The sequence below is a fragment of the Ctenopharyngodon idella genome, chromosome 18, assembly GCF_019924925.1.
Source record: "Ctenopharyngodon idella isolate HZGC_01 chromosome 18, HZGC01, whole genome shotgun sequence".
NCBI lineage: Eukaryota > Metazoa > Chordata > Actinopteri > Cypriniformes > Xenocyprididae > Ctenopharyngodon > Ctenopharyngodon idella.
Genome location: NC_067237.1, coordinates 33,762,046 through 33,781,709, shown reverse-complemented (window position 1 = coordinate 33,781,709; position 19,664 = coordinate 33,762,046). Strand labels below are relative to the sequence as shown.

At 41.5% G+C, this 19,664-nt stretch overlaps 2 protein-coding genes across 2 annotated transcripts; both read left to right on the top strand.

Moving 5' to 3' along the window:
• The first annotated feature begins 5,221 nt into the window (after nucleotides 1–5,221).
• Nucleotides 5,222–6,174, top strand: LOC127499581 (extracellular calcium-sensing receptor-like). The gene is made up of 2 exons (XM_051869976.1): nucleotides 5,222–6,063; nucleotides 6,159–6,174. Exons 1-2 carry the CDS (start codon nucleotides 5,222–5,224, stop codon nucleotides 6,172–6,174), a joined length of 858 nt encoding a protein of 285 aa, XP_051725936.1.
• Nucleotides 6,175–16,737: 10,563 nt separating this feature from the next.
• LOC127500322 (extracellular calcium-sensing receptor-like) lies at nucleotides 16,738–18,950 on the top strand. Its single transcript, XM_051871426.1, has 3 exons — nucleotides 16,738–17,349; nucleotides 17,545–18,360; nucleotides 18,491–18,950. Exons 1-3 carry the CDS (start codon nucleotides 17,065–17,067, stop codon nucleotides 18,731–18,733), a joined length of 1,344 nt encoding a protein of 447 aa, XP_051727386.1. The 5' UTR covers nucleotides 16,738–17,064; the 3' UTR covers nucleotides 18,734–18,950.
• Nucleotides 18,951–19,664: the final 714 nt, after the last annotated feature.

The window sequence follows — 19,664 nt, the reverse complement described above, 5'->3', positions numbered from 1 at the left end:
TGTGAGATGGGAGTGTCGAGAAAGCGTTTAGCTTGACGACCTCTTGCACCTCAGCAAGGTAAGCCAGGGGGGCGCTTCTGGACCACTGAGGTGGACATCGTCTGGCCGAAGGCCTGTGCCGTGACTTTGATCACGGTTAGTCAACAAGCGCAGCTCAACCCCGGCTCAGAACTACCCTCATGCATAAAGAGTGCCTTGGCCTCACATGCAGGGTGGGTGTGGTCTGTGAACAGCCACCCCACCCATAAGGGTAGTGAGAGAGTAAAAACTTATGCAGATTTTGGCACTTTTGGCATTCCATATTTACGGCACCAATATAGCTCCATACTGCCAAGTTTTTCATGCATATCCGGAACACCCGGGAAAGCATGGCTGTAAACTCTGAATCTGAGTCAGCATAAGCACACACCATTACAGTGGGCAGCGTCACCCTCATTTCCAGAGCATAACAGCCCTCTCTCCGATGCTGCAATCGACATCTGACCCTCAGCTGGAGCCCTGAATGAAATGCTAGGTTCCCCTATGAAAAGGACCAGCAATCCAATCCAGAAGCTGCACAGCATGTAATGCGCTAGAGAGGGAGGGGCCCTAGGGGGTTGGTTCCCCGAAGGAACCCCTCAACCTCAAGACACCCAAGCCATTTCACCAAAGTAGGCCTCTTCTGGTGCACCAGAGAGGGCGCTACAATGGAGATTAGGCAAGGAGACCGCGCATCTAGAGCGCCGAGCGAGCGCTGGGTTGCCGTGACAACCCACGCTGCAGCCCGACAGCTCGACGGCACACGACACGCAGAGGAGCGAGAGGTTTGCTCTCGCTGATCTCCGCGGTCTCCCAGAGTGTCGGGCAGACCCGCGGCTGTGCTTTTACACACAAGCGGCAGCTGGCCAACAACAGAGGGGACTCAAGCTTCCCGGAGAAAGAAGAGTCACAACCGGCGTGTCGACGTGATCATGTTCTCATACGAAAACATGAACCACCCACGAACATCATTTCAGCACGCGCCCAGACATGTGAAACAGTGATCGTGGCCGTCAGTGAGGACAGGAAACGACCGCATCCAGAAACACACAAATAGAATGTCATCTTTAAAAAGACGCAAGCTCTATTTGTGTAAGCTCTTTTAGGGACTTTACTCTTTTAGAGTGCTGAAGCACGCAGGGGAACGGCCGCCGCAACACAGACAGGGATTGTGTGCAGCCTGTCGTGTGCTCTTTCTCTCTTTGAAGGCGCTCACTCTTACCAGCCGTAAAAACGGCTTTCAGCGCTCAAAGCGCACCGTACCGGCCGTGAGAACAGCCTTCTGACGCTGTCAAAACAGCTATTTGCTCTATAATGGCAAACGAAACAAAAAACAGAAAATAAAGAGAGGACTTCGACCCCGCTGCTGTGCTGTTCGCCCGCACTCGAAAAAAAAGAGAAGTTCAACCAAAAAATCTTGACTCGTCTTCTAGCAGACACTTGCTTGCAGAGAACAGGAACAAACACCGTTCGGCTCCGAAGCGAAAAGCTGAAGATGCAACGCACCTGCTGCTCGTTATATACCCGCGCTGCGAGGCGAGCAGCTGATGCATATGATTGCATGCCAATGTGCATTGGCTCGTTGTAGTTACACTCGAAGTAGATTGGCCTCTCTAGCGAGATTCCTATTCGTCGGCCTGTCCGACGTACGTCGAACGTGACCGACTGAATGGGAACAATAGAGTGAGTGAGCATTATAGTTACTTACACAATGTGTATCTGATATGAATAAACGTCGGCAAATTACATTTGAACGGATTGTTATTGCTGCTACCATAGACATCAGTGTACATTTCATTGGCTGTTGCGTCGCGACATGTGACACCACAGGATATCGAGTCGGCCGACAGCTCCAGATATTTAGCATGCTAGATATTTGTCTGGCGTCTGCGAGGTGTCAGCGACGCGTCAGCGAGCCTCTTTGATGTGTCATTGAGTAGTTCACATAAAGATTGACGAGCGCCGATCACTTGCTGATTTTCCCCTGATCACAGCCCGACCTGTCGGCGAGCTCATTAACTTGCAAATCGGGCTTAAAATCCTGTAGTGTAAACTTGGCATAACCCCCTGGAGTTGTGCGTTGCTATTGGAAACATGCTTGTTCTTAAAGCTATAGTTGCTATTGGAAACACGCTTGCTCTTAAAGCTATAGTTGCTATTGGAAACACGCTTGTTCTTAAAGTTACTATTGGAGACATGCCTGTTTTTAAAGCTACAGTTACTATTAGAAACGTGTTCTTAAAAGCTATAGTTGCTATTGGAAACACGCTTGTTCTTAAAGCTATAGTTGCTGTTGGAAACATGCTTGTCCTTAAAATTACTATTGGAGACATGTTTGTTCTTAAAGCTATAATTGCTATTGGAAACATGTTCTTAAATGCTATAGTTTCTATTGGAAACATGCTTGTTCTTAAAGCTATAGTTGCTACTGGAAATACGCTTGTTCTTAAAGCTATAGTTGCTATTGGGAACATGCTTGTTCTTAAATCTATAGTTGCTATTGGAAACACGCTTGTTCTTAAAGCTATAAGTTGGAAACATGCTTGTTCTTAAAATTACTATTGGAGACATGTTTGTTCTTAAAGCTATAGTTGCTATTGGAAACATGTTCTTAAATGCTATAGTTGCTATTGGAGACATGCTTGTTCTTAAAGCTATAGTTGCTATTGGAAATACGCTTGTTCTTAAAATTACTATTAGAGACATGTTTGTGCATAAAGTGCCCCTATTATGTCTTTTTTAAGGTTCCTAATATTGTTTTGGGAGTCTCCTACAACAGGTTTACATGCATGCAAGGTCAAAAAACACATTCGTTTTCTCATAATATACATTTAATTTCACCTCAGTTCATAAATGATTAGTTAGAAGCAGGTCGAAAAATCAGTCTCTCTAAAGCCTCCTTTGCGTGAGCCTACACTGCTCTGATTGGTCAAATGGCCCAATCCTTTATGATTGGTCTACTGTGCGCACCACACGCCCATTGCCATAACTGAATGACAGCTAACAATTCACAAGACATTGTATACAATGTATGGACAGAAAAGATCAATCATCAATCATCAATTTTACCATATCAATTCGAGCCCAAGTCCGACGATGAAACACCTGAAGTAGTCGATCAACCAGAAATTGATTTGCAATCACGACTGGAGCAGGACGATTCTCTATGGTAAGTGTCACCTTAGTTTGTGTTATGTGTAAGACGTGATAGCAGCATCACTGTTATACAGTGGGTACGGAAAGTATTCAGACCCCCTTAAATTTTTCACTCTTTGTTATATTGCAGCCATTTGATAAAATCATTTAAGTTGATTTTTTTTTTCCTCATTAATGTACACACAGCACCCCATATTGACAGAAAAACACAGAATTGTTGACATTTTTGCAGATTTATTAAAAAAGAAAAACTGAAATATCACATGGTCCTAAGTATTCAGACCCTTTGCTCAGTATTTAGTAGAAGCACCCTTTTGATCTAATACAGCCATGAGTCTTTTTAGGAAAGATGCAACAAGTTTTTCACACCTGGATTTGGGGATCCTCTGCCATTCCTCCTTGCAGATCCTCTCCAGTTCTGTCAGGTTAGATGGTAAACGTTGGTGGACAGCCATTTTTAGGTCTCTCCAGAGATGCTCAATTGGGTTTAAGTCAGGGCTCTGGCTGGGCCATTCAAGAACAGTCACGGAGTTGTTGTGAAGCCACTCCTTCATTATTTTAGCTGTGTGCTTAGGGTCATTGTCTTGTTGGAAGGTAAACCTTTGGCCCAGTCTGAGGTCCTGAGCACTCTGGAGAAGGTTTTCGTCCAGGATATCCCTGTACTTGGCCGCATTCATCTTTCCCTCGATTGCAACCAGTCGTCCTGTCCCTACAGCTGAAAAACACCCCCACAGCATGATGCTGCCACCACCATGCTTCACTGTTGGGACTGTATTGGACAGGTGATGAGCAGTGCCTGGTTTTCTCCACACATACCGCTTACAGAGAATCTTATTTCTCACCATCTTGGAGTCCTCCATGCGGGCTTTCATGTGTCTTGCACTGAGGAGAGGCTTCCGTCGGGCCACTCTGCCATAAAGCCCCGACTGGTGGAGGGCTGCAGTGATGGTTGACTTTCTACAACTTTCTCCCATCTCCCGACTGCATCTCTGGAGCTCAGCCACAGTGATCTTTGGGTTCTTCTTTACCTCTCTCACCAAGGCTCTTCTCCCCCGATAGCTAAGTTTGGCCGGACGGCCAGCTTTAGGAAGGGTTCTGGTCATCCCAAACGTCTTCCATTTAAGGATTATGGAGGCCACTGTGCTCTTAGGAACCTTAAGTGCAGCAGAAATTTTTTTGTAACCTTAGCCAGATCTGTGCCTTGCCACAATTCTGTCTTTGAGCTCTTCAGGCAGTTCCTTTGACCTCATGATTCTCATTTGCTCTGACATGCACTGTGAGCTGTAAGGTCTTATATAGACAGGTGTGTGGCTTTCCTAATCAAGTCCAATCAGTATAATCAAACACAGCTGGACTCAAATGAAGGTGTAGAACCATCTCAAGGATGATCAGAAGAAATGGACAGCACCTGAGTTAAATATATGAGTGTCACAGCAAAGGGTCTGAATACTTAGGACCATGTGATATTTCAGTTTTTCTTTTTTAATAAATCTGCAAAAATGTCAACAATTCTGTGTTTTTCTGTCAATATGGGGTGCTGTGTGTACATTAATGAGGAAAAAAAATGAACTTAAATGATTTTGGCAAATGGCTGCAATATAACAAAGAGTGAAAAATTTAAGGGGGTCTGGATACTTTCCATACCCACTGTATTATGTTCAGTCGTTGCTGCAGTGTCAGCAGGGTTTGAGTGTCTGGGTGTTTGGTTATTCAGTAACAGCTGAACAGCCTCCTGGATAAGTCGGGCAGCTTGCAGATTTGTGTCACTTGTGCTAAAAAGAAAAAAAGAAAAAAAAAGAAAGAAAAGAGAAAAAAGATGTGACATTACATTAGTAAATCAGATTACATTAACCTACATGAGATATAAAGATTTTTAATAAATGTAATAAAAAGATTATTGTGACTAGATGAACAGTAATTGACAATACACTATGCATGTACAAAAACAGACTATGCCACAGAAACACAATTTCACATAAATCTCTTCATGTGCTCAAGTTATTAATAATTTCTAGTTTCTATAATTAATTGGCTAGCTATTGTCCAAATGCTAAAAGTACCAACTGTTGCCGACAAGAAAAAGTATCCCTCTTTCTTCAGAACAATCCCCAGTGATGCCTTCCAGGTGCAGTCAATGGTTCAGATTTTGAACCATTTTGGATGGACCTGGGTTGGTCTTCTCTACAGTGATGACGATTACGGTATCTATGCTGCTCAATCCTTCCAAAAGGTTGTGCAGCTGTTTGGAGGTTGTGTTGCTTATTCTAAAATTCTGCCCCAAAACAACCCTAGAGAAATTAAGCATATAATGGGAGTGATCCAGGCCTCTACAGCTAGAGTAATAGTTGCTATTTCGACTTCATCTTATCTGCTGCCTTTGATGGATGAAGTGGTGTTGCAAAATTTGACAGGGAGACAGTGGATTGCAAGCGAAGCTTGGTCCAACTCACCTACATTTCGCACTCCACGTTTCCTGCCCTTTCTGAAGGGCACATTGAGCATTGCCATCAAACGTGGAGAAATCCAAGGACTTCTTGAATTTCTTTTACATCTCCGTCCCAGCAATGACACAAGAAATAATTTGCTGAAGATCTTCTGGGAGAACATATTTGGGTGCAGTTTTGTAACAAAAACAGATGGGGAGCAAGTAAAAAAGGTGTGCACAGGACAGGAGGATCTGAGCATCACAAATACACCATACAGTGATGTTTCAGGGTTAAGAGGATCCTATAATGTCTATAAGGCAGTTTATGCCCTAGCATATGCGCTTCATGACCTGATGCAGTGTGAGGAGGGAAGAGGACCATTCAGTGAGAACAGATGTGCTGAAATAACAAATCTGAAACCCTGGCAGGTAAGACCCACAGATGTAGTGCAGATTCTCTCCAGGCATGTAGAAGATCTGCAAAAGCAAAATATGTGCTCTATATTAATTCAAATTTCAGATAAACATATGATACCTGTCCTTTCTTCAAACTGTACAGCTGGTCCACTACCTAAAGAAAGTGAACTTCACCACAGGCTTTGGGGATCATGTGTCATTTGATGAGAATGGAGATGCTCTGCCTATCTATGATGTGTTAAACTGGCACCCAAGCTCTGATGGATCAATGAGGGTCCAAACGGTTGGTGTAGTAAATAAGGGGGTGGGAACAGTCATGGTGGTCACACTGGATGAGAATGCAATATACTGGAACTTTGAGGCAAAAAAAGTAATTAGGCATTAGACATGTTAATGTCATCCTTTTTGCAGATGTATAGTCTAAATGCTCAAAATATGAAATAACAAATAATAAATTAACAAAAAATCCAAGCTTGTCATTATATAAAAGAGATGACAAAAACATTTCTGATAACAGATGATGTCTCTTTCAGCCCCCACAGTCTGTGTGCAGTGAGAGCTGCCCCCAAGGCACCAGACGAGCCATGAAGAAGGGCCTTCCTGTCTGCTGTTTTGATTGCCTGCCATGTGCAGATGGAGAGATTTCTAATAGAACAGGTGAAGAGATTATTATTGGCAAAATTGGAATACAATTTAAAAGTAATTTCCTTTCAAGTTTTCACATTTTCTCTGTCTCTTACTCACAGATGCAGCAGAGTGCATGGTGTGTCCAGATGACTTCTGGTCCAATTCAGATAAGGATCAGTGTGTCCCCAAAGAAGTTGAGTTTCTATCCTATGAGGATCCACTGGGCATCTCTCTGACCACTGCATCTCTACTTGGCACCTTTTTCTGTGCTCTTGTGATGGGTATATTCGCTCATCACCGTAACACTCCCATAGTACGCGCCAACAATTCAGAGCTCAGCTTTCTGCTGCTGGTGTCACTCAAACTGTGTTTCCTGTGTGTACTGCTGTTCATTGGTCAGCCGCAGTTGTGGATGTGTCAGTTAAGATATGCTGTGTTTGGCATAAGCTTTGTCCTGTGTGTCTGCAGCATTCTGGTCAAGACTATGGTGGTAATAGCTGTGTTTAAGTCATCTCGAACAGAAGGCAAAGATGCAATGAAATTGTTTGGACTATGTCAACAAAGATGCACAGTTCTTGTCCTAACAGCCATCCAGGTTGTGATATGTGCAGTCTGGCTATCAACTGCCTCTCCAACACCCCATAAAAACAACCAGTATATCCGCTCTAAAATAGTATATGAATGTGCTATTGGCTCAGTGGCTGGTTTTTCTATACTGCTGGGATACATTGGATTGTTGGCAGCAGTAAGTTTCCTGTTAGCCTTCCTGGCACGAAATCTTCCAGATAATTTTAATGAAGCAAAGTTCATCACTTTCAGCATGCTAATCTTCTGTGCTGTGTGGATTGCGTTTGTTCCAGCATATGTGAGCTCACCAGGGAAATATGCAGTAGCTGTGGAGATTTTTGCCATTTTAGCTTCTAGTTTTGGATTACTGGTGGCTATATTTGGCCCAAAGTGCTACATCATCATTTTATATCCAGAGAGAAACACTAAAAAAGCCATCATGGGAAGAGAAAGACAAAATAAATAGTTTTATTTACAGGGATGTAAAACCATCGTATTGTTTTGGGTTTCACCTCTGGTTGCAGTGCTTTTTTTTTTTTTTTTTTTGTATTAGAATTATTAACTTTTTTTTTTTTTTTTCAGTTTGTTTGCTTCATAAAAAACAGTTTATGAATTTGTCATATTGACTTATATTTTTATCCTTGTAAAATTGTAACACTTAAGTTTGCAAATTAAAGTTAATCCATTATTAAGACTTGTACAAGGAAAAATAAAAGCAGATTGCTTGAAAGATTTTGGTCCAGTTAAATCAGGTTAAACTAGAAAGAAAATGCATTGAAAAAAAAAGAAAAAGAAAAAAAGATATTATTAAATTGATGCCACCTGTTGTCTCACAAAAATAAGAGTATTATTACCAATCCACTAATGCAACTACTCAGTTTGTTACTTTAATAAAGATAAATGGATCAGTGCTCTAATTCTGCAGAGATATCGCACTAACATTGAAAGTGAGACAGGGATAGCTGCAGGTCAGAGAAGTACCAAAATCTAGGGGTATGCTGAAAGGTGCGCATTGCTACAACAAATACGAACTCCTTAACCTACCCTACACCCACACAGGCAGTTTTTGTGACTAATTGTAAAGGCCTTTCAACATGCCCCTTACCTTTCAGCACGCTCAGATAAAAACAGTTTGAAGAGACTCCTGTACAAGTTTTAATCAGCAGGACTCATCAGTGGCATCTGGTACCTGTAAAAAAACAACTGTGAACATGCTGATATCAGGAGCAACTAGGGCTGCACAATTTGGGTGAAAAAATCTATTTGTGATTTTTCTGGTTAAGCAACGACCTGTTTTCGAATTGTCTCAATCAGACGAAAGTTGTTTAAATGTTAAATCACAATGTTGCTGTAAGGCAAAACATGTTTGGTATCATTGGACTTGGCAAGGATTCAGGAATCTAAGGAGATGACTCCCATGAAAATAAGTCAACCAAATCCAAGATTATAAGCATGTTAATATTTTATTTTACCAATAGTTGGCTCAAAACTTCTAAGGCTCCTTCAGGGCATCGTGCCAATGACCCATACCAAGTTTCGTAACAATACGCTAATGTGTTCATAAAATACAACATTTTACTACAAAATTCAAAATGGCCAATATGGAAAAAATGGATACCATTCAACTCACATGCCGCCCTGAATCTAATGAGACCACTTTTATAATTTTTGTGATTCAGAAGTTATAAGCAAAAAATAGCAATTTTTTTGTATCTCTGGACCAGTTAAAGCAATGAAGAGATACAGCCTTGCATCTATTTTTACAAACACTGCATAAAATTTGTTTGCGCATTATACAAGACAGTTTGACAAATCAACTTGAATTCCAATGAAATTCGGACAAACCATCTAGGAGGTGTTCAAAAAAGTAGTTTTTTGGAAAATTCCAAATGGTGGATTGAAAAAAAAAATCAATTTTTTTTTTTTTTTTTTGCAGGTACAAAACGTATTTTTGGAAAAAATGGCATTCAGATTTTCACTGTCAGTTTGTGTTTGGGGGATATCAGCATATGGGTTTGTTTTGGGGGGTTATCGCTGCTCTCCATTCTTGCCCAGAACAGAACCATACCGCCAATCCAAACTCTATGTAACTGTCAATCATTTATGATGATAGTGGTCCTGACAGAAATCAAGCGTAGCGTTAGTTCTGGCAGGTCCCGTCAGTCAAGTTTGCATCAGCTGACTCTCTGGTGACTCACATCACAGTATCCATATATATATGCTCCCTCAGCATTATCAGCAGCTATTGCGCTTCTCAGTCAGGAGCTAATTACCCTCCTCTATCCCCAGCTCCTTTATTTAAAAAGTAATGGCTTTGCACCCTTCAGTGCAGTGATAGTCTCTTTGCTCAATACTTTAGTACATGCAGGTGTACTAGCTTGAAATTATGAAATATTTAATATGTAAATAATTATAAAATATAAGAAATGTATTACATAATACATTTCTTTACATATGTTTGTTTATACTGCATGAGTAAATGAAGAGTTTGGTTCCAAAATGCACTAAACGCCATTTTTTTTAAAAATTGAGTTTCCGCCACAATCAGTATTGTATCTGGTCGGTATTGAAAAGTCATTTATTAATTTTGCGCAAAATGCGTTATCTGTCGTGTTATTCTGTCATGCTTTCTACCTTTCTTTCCAAAACACGACAAACGCCAGTCTCCTTTCTCTGCAGAATGCAATATATCCGCTCAACCAATCACAGCGCACCATTCTACGCACTGTAAACAGTAATGGCGGCGCCCTAGTTTTCCTTATCTGCTTTGTACTTTGTGATCAACAAAAACAGAAAAATTAATCATTTTGACACCATTGATGAACCTGTGGTGGTTTCTGTGGTGGGGAAGAAACGCAAGTCATCAAAATGTAATCATTAACGTGAGGAGATTAAGAAGATGAGGCACTTGGTCAGGCTGTTGCTTGTTCCACAACAGCATCAAACTTCTGTCACGGTCCCCAAAACTGAATCATGGACTGTTTTTAAAAGGCGTTTTTAATACCAATGTACTCGGGAAATGTGTTTCTTTTAACCGTGCGGTGGTGCCAGATACTCTTTAATCGGTAATGACAAACGGAGACATAATTAATTTATAACATTAACAAGATGACTCGTTGAATTCATTTTGGGAGCGACGGCTGAATGTATTTTTAGTCAAATGCCTGTATACAAGATTAGTATTGGCAAAGTTTAGAGGCTGTCATATATGTGAATCAACTTACTTTGTTGTGTATTTTTAATATGAAAAATAACTTTTATATTGATGGATTAATTGCATTTTGAAAAAAAAAAAAAACATATCATGGATTTATTGCAATTTGGAGAAAAATAATCCATTTTTATAATAAACCTTTTAAAATCAAAACGTAGACTTGAATTTTTAATGTTTTTCTAACCAAAAGATGCTATGTGAAAGTTTGAAACAGAAAATAGTGGTTTTCATCTTGCCACTTTCTTGGTAAAGAAAACACCTTTTTACTCAAATTAATCAAAATGGAGTTTTGGAACCAAACTCTTCAAATATATCTGCAATATATTACACATGCAGTACCATTTCAGATCACATTTAAATCTATATATTATGAAGTATATTACTGAATATAAAATTACATACATTATGATATATTTGTCACAGCCACCAGCTCAGTCACCTTTCCTGCACTCCATTTCCCAGCATCCCTCCTGTTCCTCACCTGCCCTCACTCATCAATCACCGGCACCTGCAAACCATCACCCTCATTTACACTCGTCTGCACTATTTAAGCAGTCACCTTCCTCACCACAGTTGTCTGGTCTCGTCCATACTTTGATGTGTCGTCTGTCGTCTATCATCTGTCATCTGTCGTCTATCATCTGTCGTCTATCATCTGTCGTCTATCATCTGTCGTCTATCATCTGTCGTCTATCATCTGTCGTCTATCATCTGTCGTCTATCATCTGTCGTCTATCATCTGTCGTCTATCATCTGTCCATTCTCCATTCCTGCAAAAGAGACATTGTATCAGTATTCAGCTAAGTCATACTGCAACGTGCTTACTGTGATTTACTCACCTGTTATCTCTTCAACCCAGAACCGTGCCTCTGTCTTAAATAAAGTCCTGTTTGCTATACTTACCTGTCTGCTTCCTTCCGTTGCCTGACAGAAGACCAGACCTCATGCAGAGCTCCACGGATTCTGGTGGGAATCAAACATTGGTTCCATCTACCACATGTCATACAGTGCCTGCTAATTGTCTGCTCACCCTGTTCCAGGATGACCGCCCAATTGAGGATTATGTCACGGAGTTCTTTGATCTCTCTTAGTTGGTGTCCTGGAATGACAACACACTGAAGTCGTCTTTTGGGGTGGGTTAGATGACCAACTTTACCAGCATGTCCCAGCGGCAGTGACTACATGCTCCCTGGCCCAGTACATTGATTATGTTCTGTGGTTGAGTGGCTCTTCCCTCACAGTCTGTGAGGTTGACGAAGACACCACCGCCACTCAACCACAGTCACCCTCATCTCCTGTCACCTTGGTCACCACACCTGAACCTCCAGTCTTCCTGTGAGATGTGGATCTCATCAGTTTCCCACTTACAGTTCGGACTGCCTTAAAGGGGTGGTTCAATGCGATTTCACTTTTTTAGTGTGTAAACTTTAGTTAGTGTGTAATGTTGCTGCATGAGCATAAACAGTTTCTGCAAAGTTACAGCACTGAAAGTTCAATGCAAACGGAGATATTGTTGAAGTTATTTTAAAGATATTTTAAAGTTATGGCAGTTTAATGCCTACAAAAACAACCGGTTTGGACTACAACAAGCTTCTTCCCGGGTTGGTGACATCGTAAACCCTGCAAAACACACCCCCGGGAACACGCAACAAAGTGGCCGAGGCCATGTCGTGCAGCTTAATGGAAGCGGAAGAGTTGTGTACACTGGAAGCGAGCGACGCATCAAAAGATAGTAGAACCCATTATAATCTGTGATATTTTCTACACTGGATGCGGCGCTGAAGACAGCTTCCAGAATCTACACGAGTTCAGTGCTGGATTTGCACAAAGGCTTTTACTGAAAGAAGCTGTTCCTACTTTAAAAGCAGAAGCTGCTGTTTATTGGCTTCAAACTGTAAGTACGTTTTATTGTTTGTACATGTCTTTTAAATGTATAGTTCTGTTGCTATTTTCGGTTGCATCAAGGACGTAAACAAAGACCAATGCGTTTTTGCTTCGTTAGCCAGTTAGCTAAATTCTATTGCATACTTCTCCAACAAACACCAACAAACACCAACAAACTTCTATGTTCATAGACAAACAGTTGTTCATACTATAAATTAAACGATACCTTTACAAAAATGCTACTACTCAGTCATGTATTCGGCTACAGTAAAGCTTTAATCAGGATAAAACCGTATATTGAAAGCTAACAAACAGCAGTGACAGCATATCTAAACACTTTGACACAAATACTAAATGAAATACCATTCATAAACGTCCTTTAAAAGCCGCGATTGCAGAGGTTCTACTTGACCCTCTTCATCTGGGTCTGATTCGGGCTCAATTTGATAGAGCAATATAGACGCCATTATTTACATTTCCACCAAAGCCCATGTAACCGGTAACCACTAATGGTTAGGGGCGTGGCATTTCCGGACGCTTCAGCGAATCACGATGGCTCTGGATACACTGGGCCAGCTAACCAATCTGAGCACATTGCGTATTTCAGAGGGAGTGGCTTCATAGAAGCAGGAAGTCAAACGAGCCGTTCATATGAGAGTGGAAACAGAGTTGTAGAATAAAGGTAAAATATATGAAAAATACAGCGTTTTTAAAAAAACCGAAGCATTAATGTTAAACTGTGCCCCAAAAACACAATCAAACCTAGGAAAAAAAACACTGAACCACCCCTTTAATGAAGTTGTCTATTTTCCCGTCTCCAGTATCACTTCGCAAGATGGCCGCCACTCCAGAACCCCGTCGCAAGATGGCCGCCGCCACGCCTGAGCCCTCGGTCAAGATGGCCGCCGCCACGCCTGAGCCCTCGGTCAAGATGGCCGCCGCCACTCCTGAGCTCTCGGTTAAGATGGCCGCCGCTACAGCTATGAATCTCTTCCTAATCCAGGATCCTGTCCCTTACCATAGTCCTGAGAAGACTCCCATCCGCGTCCCGAGGCCAGAGGCGACTCTCCCGTCCTCGTCCCGAGGCCAGAGGCGACTCTCCCGTCCTCGTCCCGAGGCCAGAGGCGACTCTCCCGTCCTCGTCCCGAGGCCAGAGGCGACTCTCCCGTCCTCGTCCCGAGGCCAGAGGCGACTCTCCCGTCCTCGTCCCGAGGCCAGAGGCGACTCTCCCGTCCTCGTCCCGAGGCCAGAGGCGACTCTCCCGTCCTCGTCCCGAGGCCAGAGGCGACTCTCCTGTCCTCGTCCCGAGGCCAGAGGCGACTCTCCCGTCAACACCCAGTCTCGCCCAAGTATTTTTTTTTGGGGTGGGGGGGGGCTATCCCGACCTTGGTGGCTGAGCCTGGGGTATGGGCCAAGGCCACGGAACCCGAAGGGCCTGACCCGCCATGGCGTCCTGAAGAGCCTGCCCCGCCGTGGCCTCCCGAACGGCCAGCACCGCCGTGGCTTCCCGAAGGGCCTACTCCGCCATGGCGCCCTGAATTCCCTGATATGCCATGGCTCTGTCCTGGAGTCTTCATAGCTTCCTGCACCGTCACCCTGCTAAGACTCCAGGACGCCCGCCCTCCCTCCCCGGTTGTTCCATCTACGGCACGAGGACATGCCTATTGGGAGGGGGAAGTATTGTCACAGCCACCAGCTCAGTCACCTTCCCTGCACTCCATTTCCCAGCATCCCTCCTGTTCCTCACCTGCACTCACTCATCAATCATCGGCACCTGCAAAACATCACCCTCGTTTACACTCGTCTACACTCCCTATTTAAGCATTCACCTTCCTCACCACAGTTGTCTGGTCTCGTCCATACGTTGATGTGTATCACTATGTCCCGACGAACCACAAGGACTACCTACCGGCTACTTACCTGAACCGTCCGTCTTCTGTCATCCGTCCTCCATCGTCTGTCTGCCATCGGTCCATTCTCCATTCCTGCAAAAGAGACATTGTATCAGTATTCAGCTAAGTCATACTGCAACGTGCTTACTGTGATTTACTCACCTGTTATCTCCTCAACCCAGAACCGTGCCTGTCTTAAATAAAGTCCTGTTTGCTATACTTACCTGTCTGCTTCCTTCCGTTGCTTGACAATATTAGTAAATATATTGTCACATATTTTTCAAATGTTCCTTATGTATTATTCTGTATATTTTCAAATATACTGTTATATAATTTAATATATTAAACATTTATTTATTTATGTTTTTATATATTAGTTGAGAACCTCCTGAGATATAACAGCATTTGTGTTAAACAGACATGAGTGCAGCAGAGAAATAATGACAATACATTAAAATGTGGCTAACACTTTATAATAAATTTCATTAATAAATCATTAACAAACGTTATATAATGCTTAACGATTCATTAGTTAATATAAATTTGCATAGCTAGAAATGTGAGATAATGGCTTGTTGATGTTTACTATTAACAATTATTAACTTATTAAACATTACATAATGATTAACAGATCGTTATTTAAAGTGCCCCTATTTTGCCTTTTTTAATGTTCCTAATATTGTTTTGGGAGTCTCCTACAACAGTTTTACATGCATGCAAGGTCAAAAAGCACTTTCGTTTTCTCATAATATACATTTAATTTCACCTCAGTTCTCAATGATTCGTAAACGATTCATTAGAAGCAGTATATCCGCCTCTCTAAACCCCTCCTTTCTGTGAACATACATTGCTCTGATTGGCCACATGGCCCAATCCTTTGTGATTGGTCTACCATGCACACCGCGTGCCAGAAACTAAATGGTCATTGCCATAACTGAATGGGACTTCATCCTAGTCTTTAAGATTGTACATTTTTACGATGGCATGCAGGCAGACCTAGCGGAGATGACTCTCATCCGTCGTGCACTCTTCCCAGGAGCGTTGCATGTGGTGTGAAGCCAGGAGATCTGAGGTTTTTTTTTGGACAACGGAGAAGGCGTGATTCTCATGATTTCATTCACCATGACCCTGTCCAAAGACTGTCCTCTCAGACCCTGAAAATAAAACACATTTACTTTCACAGTGTAGGACACAGCGTCTTCTCGACATGATGTTAACCACATGAAAATGCTATAGTGGGTGAGTCAAGTTGTTCGTCAGCAGACAACGTAGAACATATACGGGCATTATGCTAATGTGTTACCCAGTGACGTGTGGCCGTCACGCAAGTGAGAATGGAATTCCTGATGAATCGTTTAGATTGTTCAGAGTTGATTCTTTTTTTTTCTTTTTTTTTTTTTTTCTTTTTGAGAGACAATAACTTTATTTATCGTGCACTTTCGACTTCACAACTTTGCAGATCATTTACATTCACAGACAGCTACATTACACACTGCATGAAAGGTAATATTCGAAAATGCATAATGGTGCACTTTAAGGTAAATTAAAATGCTTACAAATGTTATTAAACTTTTAAATGTTATTAAACAATTCATATTATCATGCACTGGAAAATATTCATATGTCATTAAACTTCAGTTCATTTATTATCTATGCACAAAAGTGTTACAGGGTGTAACACCGCATAAGGGTTAATACTGCAAATTACCCAAATACATAATACATATTTTACACATATACAATGCCTATTATTCCATCAGTACTATTGCCCCCCCAAATAAATAAATTCTTAATATAGGTTATAAATTCTTAATATAGGTTATAGATTCTTAAATAAATTCTTAATATAGGAATAGGAAATTATGAAGGGATGGGAATGTGATGATGTGATTTCCAGGAATGCCCACTTGGCACCACCTACTCTTTTAAAACAACATCCCTCACAGCCTTCATCACAAATTAGTGTGCAGAGTGGGCGAGTGGATCAGAATGAGGGTGATGTGGACCACGCTAAACATCTGCCTGTATCTGTCCCTTAAATGCATCTCTGCAGCTTCAATCCTCAGATCAGGTACTTGTCAGCTCCAGGGACGCTTCATGTTGAATGGGTTGTACCAGGACGGAGATGTTATACTTGGAGGTCTGTTTGATGTTCACTTAATCACGGTGTTCCCAGAGCTGAGCTTCAGAATGCAGCCAAAGCCACCATACTGTGAAAAGTGAGTCTGAGGCCTGAATGACTCTCTCACTATGAAGAAAAAAAAAAAAGAGGTTTTTTTTTTATTATTATTATTAATACTAAGAAATATGAATGTTATGTTCTTCTTATCTTTCTATGCATTCTACCTCAGTTAAATTGCTCAAATGATGTGTTGACAGCAATAATTATATACAGTGTGTATATATATATATATATATATATATATATATATATATATATAATATGAATGATTAAATTCATTTCTATTTTAATGAATTCTCTTTTGTATCATTGGTTTCACTTTATATTAGGTGGCTTTAACTACTATGTACTCACATCAAAAATTTTGTACGGTGTACTTACTGTGTTCATGTTGTATTGCAAAACACTTCTGTTGCCATAGAGGTTGGATACTGGTAAGGTTAGGGACAGGTTTGGTGGTATGGGTAGGTTTAAGTATGGGTTAAGGTGTAAGTGATGAGTCAACAGTGTAATTATAAATGTAATTACAGATATAATTACATGCAAGTATTTTTTAAACTATATTGATACTGCATTGCATCAAATGATTAATTTAAATATAAAACCTAATATAAAGTGGGACTGTATCATTTAATTTCAGCATTTAACAGTTTTTTTTTTTTTTTTTTTTCTTAGATTCAATATGGAAAACTTCAAGCATTCACAAATCATGGTTTTTACTATAGATGAGATCAATAAGAATCCAAACCTGCTGCCTAACATCACTCTTGGTTACCAAATTTATGACAACTGTGTGAGGCTAGGAATGGCTTTCCGGGCTGCCATGTCTCTGGCTAGTGGGACACAGGATTCCTTCTCCAATCTCAACTGCACTGGCCCCCCTCCAGTCATTGGGATTGTAGGGGATCCAGGATCAACTCCATCCATTGCCATTTCCAGTGTGCTGGGTCTATTTCGTGTTCCTATAGTAAGATGGGATGAAAAAAAGTAAAAATACACTATATGTATATTTTTGCACTATATGTATATTTTTGGATTTTTCAATTATATTTTTAGCCAAATATATCTCAACACTATTTTCTCAACACATTGTTTCTAATGTGTATGTAGATCATTCATCTATTTCTCTGTCTCATGCATTCTCTCCATCTCCTCTAATTAGGTTAGTCACTTTGCCACCTGCTCCTGTTTGAGTGACAAGAAAAAGTATCCCTCTTTCTTCAGAACAATCCCCAGTGATGCCTTCCAGGTGCAGGCAATGGTTCAGATTTTGAACCATTTTGGATGGACCTGGGTTGGTCTTCTCTACAGTGATGACGATTACGGTATCTATGCTGCTCAATCCTTCCAAAAGGTTGTGCAGCTGTTTGGAGGTTGTGTTGCTTATTCTAAAATTCTGCCCCAAAACAACCCTAGAGAAATTAAGCATATAATGGGAGTGATCCAGGCCTCTACAGCTAGAGTGATAGTTGCTATTTCGACTTCATCTTATCTGCTGCCTTTGATGGATGAAGTGGTGTTGCAAAATTTGACAGGGAGACAGTGGATTGCAAGCGAAGCTTGGTCCAACTCACCTACATTTCGCACTCCACGTTTCCTGCCCTTTCTGAAGGGCACACTGGGCATTGCCATTAAACGTGGGGAAATCCAGGGACTTCTTGAATTTCTTTTACATCTCCGTCCCAGCAGTGATCCAAGAAATAATATGCTGAAGATCTTCTGGGAGAACATATTTGGGTGCAGTTTTGTAACAAAAACAGATGGGGAGCAAGTAAAAAAGGTGTGCACAGGACAGGAGGATCTGAGCATCACAAATACAGCATACACTGATGTTTCAGGGTTAAGAGGATCCTATAATGTCTATAAGGCAGTTTATGCCCTAGCATATGCGCTTCATGAGCTGATGCAGTGTGAGGAGGGAAGAGGACCATTCAGTGAGAACAGATGTGCTGAAATAACAAATCTGAAACCCTGGCAGGTAAGACCCACAGATATAGTGCAGATTCTCTCCAGGCATGTAGAATATCTGCAAAAGCAAAATATGTGCTCCATATCAATTTAAATTTCAGATAAACATATAATACCTGTCCTTTCTTCAAACTGTACAGCTAGTCCACTACCTAAAGAAAGTGAACTTCACCACAGGCTTTGGGGATCATGTGTCATTTGATAAGAATGGAGATGCTCTGCCTATCTATGATGTGTTAAACTGGCACCCAAGCTCTGATGGATCAATGAGGGTCCAAGCGGTTGGTGTAGTAAATAAGGGGGTGGCAACAGTCATGGTGGTCACACTGGATGAGAATGCAATATACTGGAACTTTGAGGCAAAAAAAGTAATTAGACATTAGACATGTTAATGTCATCCTTTTTGCAGATCTAAATGCTCAAAATATGAAAAGACAAATAATAAATTAACAAAAAATCCAAGCGTGTCATTATCTAAAAGAGATGACAAAAAACATTTCTTATAACAGATGATGTCTCTTTCAGCCCCCACAGTCTGTGTGTAGTGAGAGCTGCCCCCAAGGCACCAGACGAGCCAGGAAGAAGGGCCTTCCTGTCTGCTGTTTTGATTGCCTGCCATGTGCAGATGGAGAGATTTCTAATAGAACAGGTGAAGAGATTATTATTGGCAAAATTGGAATACAATTTAAATTTCCTTTCAAGTTTTCACATTTTCTCTGTCTCTTACTCACAGATGCAGCAGAGTGCATGGTGTGTCCAGATGACTTCTGGTCCAATTCAGATAAGGATCAGTGTGTCCCCAAAGAAGTTGAGTTTCTATCCTATGAGGATCCACTGGGCATCTCTCTGACCACTGCATCTCTGCTTGGCACCTGCTTCTGTGCTTTTGTGATGGGTGTATTCGCTCATCACCGTAACACTCCCATAGTACGCGCCAACAATTCAGAGCTCAGCTTTCTGCTGCTGGTGTCACTCAAACTGTGTTTCCTGTGTGTACTGCTGTTCATTGGTCAGCCACAGTTGTGGATGTGTCAGTTAAGATATGCTGTGTTTGGCATAAGCTTTGTCCTGTGTGTCTGCAGCATTCTGGTCAAGACTATGGTGGTAATAGCCGTGTTTAAGTCATCTCGACCAGAAGGCAAAGATGCAATGAAATTGTTTGGACTACGTCAACAAAGATGCACAGTTCTTGTCCTAACAGCCATCCAGGTTGTGATATGTGCAGTCTGGCTATCAACTGCTTCTCCAACACCCCATAAAAACAACCAGTATATCCGCTCTAAAATAGTATATGAATGTGTTATTGGCTCAGTG